General features: G+C 42.2%; 1 protein-coding gene across 1 annotated transcript; it reads right to left on the bottom strand.

Moving 5' to 3' along the window:
* Nucleotides 1-343: 343 nt before the first annotated feature.
* On the bottom strand, nucleotides 344-5,786 carry ren (renin). The gene is made up of 9 exons (XM_054609104.1): nucleotides 5,686-5,786; nucleotides 5,171-5,324; nucleotides 4,396-4,519; nucleotides 2,706-2,824; nucleotides 2,388-2,584; nucleotides 1,804-1,926; nucleotides 1,545-1,686; nucleotides 1,320-1,418; nucleotides 344-873 (listed from the first exon to the last, which is right to left on the bottom strand). Exons 1-9 carry the CDS (start codon nucleotides 5,760-5,762, stop codon nucleotides 712-714), a joined length of 1,197 nt encoding a protein of 398 aa, XP_054465079.1. The 5' UTR covers nucleotides 5,763-5,786; the 3' UTR covers nucleotides 344-711.
* Between the last annotated feature and the right edge of the window lie 1,080 nt (nucleotides 5,787-6,866).

The following is a 6,866-nucleotide window of genomic DNA, read 5'->3' as shown; positions in this document are numbered from 1 at the left end:
GACAATATATATGGCACTGACTCCGACTGTAACCGTTGGTTACTAAAGATAGTCCGACCGCACAGAGGCGACTTCAGTGGGAGGACAGCGAGGTTTCACATCGCACTGGACAGAACACATGACTGCCACACATAAGACAAATGTGTTTTTGCTAAATATAGTAATGTGTATGCGCGACATTTTTTTTAATAAACGATGACAAATATTTCCATGACTTCTCCGGCGTGGCTGATTTAATCTGCTTCAGAAATCTGTTTTCAACTTTGCTTTCACGTGGTCACAAAAGGAATTCAGGAAAAAACAATGCAGTCATTAATGAAGTCAGGCTCGAGTCAAATATAAACCCGGGTAAACAAGTTTATTCTTGTTATGTCAGTACAACTCGTACATAGATTTCTACTGTTGCTGTATGATAATTAAAAGCAGTGACACACACACACACACACACACATATTTGCTGGAAAATGCTTATAAATAATAATAAACAAAAAGGTGAGAAGGTGTTCAGTGCAACTGGTACAAAATATGGGAAAGCAGGATTTGCAAGAAAGTGGAGGATGATGATCTTTAATGTGCACTCTTCTTTAACTTTTTTAAAACAGATGTTGTTTGTTCACAAGTTATCATGAAAAGGAGGGCTGTGCAGAGAGGAGAAGGCAGCACAGATAGAGAAAAAGCAAACATAGCAACATGGCTGACGTGACTTCTCCCTCAGACTGCTGTGGCGAACCCTATCCGATTATTGCGGCGGTCAAACTCTGTATAGTAGCGGGCAATGAAGTTGGCTCCCAAAATCCAGATGGGACCTGTAGGGGGCGGCACATCCAAGCCCCTGAAGGTGACGGTGCAGACGTCCCCTTCGGTCTGTGATTGCTGGAGACACAAAGAAATAGGCCAGTTGTATTATGAGACACTAAAACAACATGTGGTGGAAGACGCACTTCCAAGTAAAAGTCCTGCATTCAAATTTCTACTTGATTAAAACTACAAAAGTTTTATCGGCAAAATGTACTTCAAAGGTATCCCACATAAATTCCAACACATAACAATTTAAGTTAATAAGCAGTTCTAATGATCCACAACTGGAAACACCTGTGTGGTAGACTGTTACAACATATTTTACAAGTTGATCTGGTGTTTTTTTTATTGAAAAACAAAGTATCTTCAGCTGTGCGAAGGCCTATATTTCCACCTGAAACGAAGAGGAGTAGAAGGATAAAGCAACATTAAAGAGTAAAAAAAAATTGTGTTTAGGTACAGCGCTTGAGTTATTGTGTCAACACTGCATGCAAAAATGATTCAGTATTCATCACCCTTACCCATAGGATGTAATCCTCGTGGGTGAGGGAGTATTCATGGCCACCCAGGTGGAAAGTGACGCTTGGCAACGTCTTGACAGAGTCACAGTTGACTTTGTACTGATGAACAACACAGATTAAAGGGTGATGACGGGTCATTCATTTAAAATTTGTATTATTGTAATGTTTTTTTAACAGACAAACGTTCTTGTTGGGAAACCATGTTGCGTGTGTAAAAAAACGTACTCCGCTTTCATCCAGCTGTGCTCCGATGGTTTTCATTAACGCCGACACTGAGGAGGCGGGGCCTGTGATGTAGGAGGAGCCTGTGTCGATAACAGCTGTGCAGCCCTCTGCACAAAAACTCATCTCCATCCCAACGGAAACACTGAAGGAATGAAGGAAGAGGTGGAAAATATGACATATTGTTTCTGAATGGGCATGCACGCAAACACACACAGAAGCGCACAGACACGCTGTATAGTGTGTGAAGCAAAAATCTTACCCTTTCATGGTAACTTCCCATTTGCCGGTCTCTCTGGTTTCCAAGTAATTAAAGTTTCCAGTGTAGTAGTTTGGATCGGTGCCACCCAGGACCAGCTCTCCACCTGGGGAGTGTTTTGGATCCCTGAAAAGATTAAATAAATCACCCTTTAAGCACATTTCTGTGTGTTGCTAAGTATGATTTGGGTCAATCGTTGTGCTCTCCCTTCAGATGAAGTTAAGTTGCAAGACCTCTCATTCCTATGTATTATTCCCAGAAATTCCCAGAGAAAGATCATCACTCTTCTTTAACTGGTTTCCTTTGGACATAACTTTGGAGCACAATAAATGAGGAGGTATTTTCTCAAAACTCCCTCTTGTCTCACTGACATCCAAAATAAATCCTCATGCACAATGCAGGTATATTAATAATGATGATTTTGTAAGTAAAAAAACATTTACTTCACTGCATCATTTAAATTTTTTCCACTAGCAAGAATATGTTTTCTTCCAATAACCCTATGAATCTAAATCAAATGTTCTCTTCTGCGGAGCTGATCCCAGACAAAACGACATAGCAGGTAGAGGTCGGCGGACTCCACCCACCTACTGTAGTAGATGGAGAACACCTCTTCCTTCAGGACATGCTGGGACATGATGCGGTCGAACACTGGAGTGATGCCATCGATGGCCACGTTGGGGTAACCCATACCCAGGACCCCGTCAAATTTGGCGAAGATGAAAGGCATGGCTGACAGAGAGGCCGCTTCAGCGAACACCTGCACCACAGGGATGCCACCAACCTGCATAAACAAGCCGAGATCAAAGGTTGGAAGTGTAGCCTGTGAGAGCAAATTAAAGCAACAATTTATGTACAGAAGAGACTCCTTTCATCTTTTTATGGGGTGTTATTCATGAACTCACCACAACCACATCTTCACTCAGAAATCCCCTGACATTACCAGAGGCGTACTGGATGGAAAATCCGGTTCCGTTCTCAATGTAAGTCCGAGACTTGGAGGCGTCGTACCTGTTGTGAGTAACTAAAAGTTCAAAATGCATTTGAGTCGTGGAAAAACCGTGTAATTGGGAACAATATTTCCTCCAACATATCATTTATTTGAATTTATTTTAATGTGTTTAAACATACAACAGCTGATTTTTGTATTTTGCCTACTTGGGGGCAGCGTAAACAAGTTGATATTGCGAAGTTGTTAGCAAACGTTCGCTTAATTACAAGCAGATACGAAGCAACATTATTATTAATGTTGAGCCGTGGTTCACATGGTGAATGTAAGCCCAGTTTTTTCTCCTTTTTGGTCTCCACCAACTCCTCTGAGTGAAATATCTGACTCTTTATCTGTTAGATCAGGGGTGTCCAAACTTTTTTCACTGAGGGCCACATATAGAAAAATATACGAAAGGCTGGGCCACTCACTAGAGGTGAGGTATATTTTGGTTCTGCCATTCTAGGTCATCCGTTTGTGTTTATTCGCGTCTTTCACGCTAGACGCGCCGGAGAGGGGGCGGGGCTTGTCAACAAATCCATTTATTTCACCATCAACCATGCAATAAATAAATACTATTTCTGCTTTATACTTGTTGTGGCAGTCCCAGATATCCTGGGAAACTAAACGCCGTCTACTAAACGCCGTCTTGTCTGAGTTCATAACATCATCTGTGGATTTATTCGAGCCGTATGAACCGAAAATAAACAATTTTACTGTGATTTAATTGCAATAAATGTACAAAAAGGGACGCTGAAATAACAACATAATGATGGTGGTTTGTAAAAAGTCAGAATTCATGTTTTGTTAGTTCTCTCTGCAGGAGGAGAAGGAAATCACTTTTAAAATGCCTGTTTTGTGAACGGAGCTCGGATCGATGACAGAGTGACAGGAGGAGAAGCTCAACGCTGATTGGCTGTCGCAACACAGCGTCCCGCGAATATTTCACCTGATTCGCGCCGCCAGGCTTGAGTTCGCATCTACTCGCGAATATTCGCGTCTGTGCATTGACTTTACATGTAAACTAGACGCGCAAAATATTCGCTTCGCTTTTGGTGTGAACGCAGCATTAAGTGCAAGTCATATTCCATTCTGTTTTTAGAATTTGTAGCGGGCCAATTAAAAATGGACCGTAGTTTGGACACCCCTGTGTTAGATGTTCTGCCTTTTTCACCAGTTAGTTGCTAACTGTGTCTGTCTACATTTGATGCATTGTTATTATTTTTAAAAAATGATTGATTGTTGCAGCTTTAAAGTTGCTGAATATGAGATTGGGAGAATTTCTATTGCTGTTCTCAACATGGCGACTGCTGATCCGAAGGCTAACAGTCAACGGTGCTAACAGCGCTAACATAGCTAACAGTGCAAACTACGTCAGCATGCTCATGTGCACTAAAAGCATGTGCAGTAGCTTTGTCAACAAAGAACAATACATCTCAAATAACATTAGACACAGAAGGATAGTAACTTCCTTCTCTGCTCAGGTAGACATTTATCCACTATATCTGTACATAGGCAATAGTTGCTTGCTGCTACATGCTCTTAAAATCAAACTGAGTACCCCTACAGTAAATCTAATTTTCTGGTTTGTGTGTGTGGAAACTTACAACAGGCAGTGGAGAAAGGTGAGCAGCTTTGGGAAGGCACCCACAGGTTTGCTGAGCCCGTGTCAAACACCACGTTGAACATCTGGGCTGGAGAGCCGATACTGATTTCCCCAAAGTATTGAGTCTGTAAAATCACACATTTCTGTTGAAACAATTGCTGACTTCCCTATGTTGTTTTGATGGTGGTATAATTATTTCTTTGTTAACTTTTTTTTTTCTTGTGTTGTAAGACACAAATTTAATTTGTGGTCACGAAGTTCGAGATTGAATAAGTATGACTCATGCACAGGTTTGCTGAGCCCGTGTCAAACACCACGTTGAACATCTGGGCTGGAGAGCCGATACTGATTTCCCCAAAGTATTGAGTCTGTAAAATCATACATTTCTGTTGAAACAATTGCTTACTTCCCTATGTTGTTTTGTGGTGGTATAATTATTTCTTTGTTAACTTTTTTTTTTCTTGTGTTGTAAGACACAAATTTAATTTGTGGTCACGAAGTTTGAGATTGAATAAGTATGACTCATGCACAAAGAATATTCCATTTCATAGTCAGTTTGACCTGCTGCTTAACTCTTGGAGACATGCTGAAGCCTCTTGGATGAACGGCTGCTTTGACCTTTAAATCGTCACGTCTGTTTTTGTCTTCAAGACTAAAACACTAAATTCAGTTACTTTCCTCTCAGTAAATTTCCTTCCAAAAGGCATGACCTTCAGAAACACACAAGATCTTTTAGAGATATTCCTTGCAATATATTATACAAAAAATTGTCTCACATCCAAGTAGTTGGTTAGAGGAGTGGGAACAGTCCCGTTGTTGTTGTCGTTGTCGCCTGTGCTCTTCTGGGCCAACTCAGTCAAGACCTGCTCTGCAGAAACACCCATCTCGCTCAGCGTCTCTCTGATAGACGGCATCTTCTTCAGGGAGATTCTGCAAAACAGAACAGACAAACAGGATAATTCAACTCCAGGTGACAGAAACTAAAGGACCTGCGTTCATAATAACTGTAGAAATTACATAGAGCTATATTAATCGTGCAATATTTCAGCCTGGTCATCATCCAAAGTCTAATAATGAGCACTTAATAAAGGACAGACTGCTTTGCTCTCAAGCTCCCCAGCCAGAAAAATGAACTAAAACACATGTTAATCCTGAAAACTACAGCTTTTATAATGAACAAATAAAGCACATTTGTTTTTGTGTCCTTATTTGTATTGTTAGCCGCCGTCATGTCTTCTTCTTACATAGTAAATCCTCACCGTTGTACTGTACAAAGGAATAAAGTTCTCACCTTCTCAATGCATGGCTGGAGATCAACGTGGATGAAAGAGCCACCAAACACATCCAGTAATTCATCAGCAGTGCCATGTTGAATTCACCGATGATAGGCGGAAAAAAATACAAACCAGGAATGAAGGCTGTAAATGCTAAATTGATGAATATTCCACGTTTATTAAAACAGAGTTTTTCAAATCTGCCTCTCTCTCAATTTTTCGTCCGGACCCTCGACTCTCTTTATACCATGTGCTCCTCAACTCGCTCCCACCCATGGACCACTGGATCTGGCTTGGAGCTCTGCTGGAGGTGACCACTTGAGAACCAGCTCCACTTCCATCCTCCCAAACCCCCCTCCACCCTCCACCCTTCCGACTTGGTCACACAACCCCTGCTGTGATAAACAGGTCCCAGTGACAGGTCTGAACTTTGACCTCCTATAAAAGACACTGAAGACAGAAAGCAGGGGCTACTGAGATTGCTGACGTCGGTTGGATGGACGCCTTGTCTGCAGGACTGTGAGAAGCTTTGGAGGGATTGAAAGATGCTCTGGGCTGTCAGGGAAGATTAGTTGGATGTTATTTCCCTAAATTCAAGTAATTTTAAATCTCCGTGCTCCACGAACATGTACTTTAAAAAGTCACGATGCATCCTTTTTCACGAGATGGTGAAACGGCCGATTTCTTCAGAAAATGTGGATTGCAGTTTTTGCTGCAGTTGCTAACATTTATCTTGTCTTGTCTCATTTTCCCACAGCCGTCAATGCCTTATCTGTGGGGCAGATAGAGTTTTACACCTCTCTGTTGACCCTCCGCTGCCAGACTCCTCTCCTCGTGCAAAGTCCGCTGCAGCTTGTGCACCCCTTCAGTATTGATTCTTACATGAACAGGCTAAAGGGGGGAAAGGAAAAGACAGATCTATTGGTTCAGGTCAAGGTCAGGTCAAGGGTATGTATCTTTGCAGGAGACGGGGCCCATGTTGAGCCCCGCTGTGTTTTGGACCTTTCCCTCTGGACACCTAATCATGCTGCGCTGCATGGAGCTGGGTGGATTACCATGGTATCTGCTGTCAGGTTTGGGGTCGTGTCTTGGAACTGTACCAACCACCCAGTCCAAACCAGGAGATATGTGGTCCACGTCATGCACAACCGCAGACGGCAATAGCAGAGGTCGGAGGTCGGCCACTACTCCCTGTGGG

This window comes from Anoplopoma fimbria, chromosome 12 (genome assembly GCF_027596085.1).
Source record: "Anoplopoma fimbria isolate UVic2021 breed Golden Eagle Sablefish chromosome 12, Afim_UVic_2022, whole genome shotgun sequence".
NCBI lineage: Eukaryota > Metazoa > Chordata > Actinopteri > Perciformes > Anoplopomatidae > Anoplopoma > Anoplopoma fimbria.
This window is presented reverse-complemented; position numbering and strand designations above follow the sequence as displayed.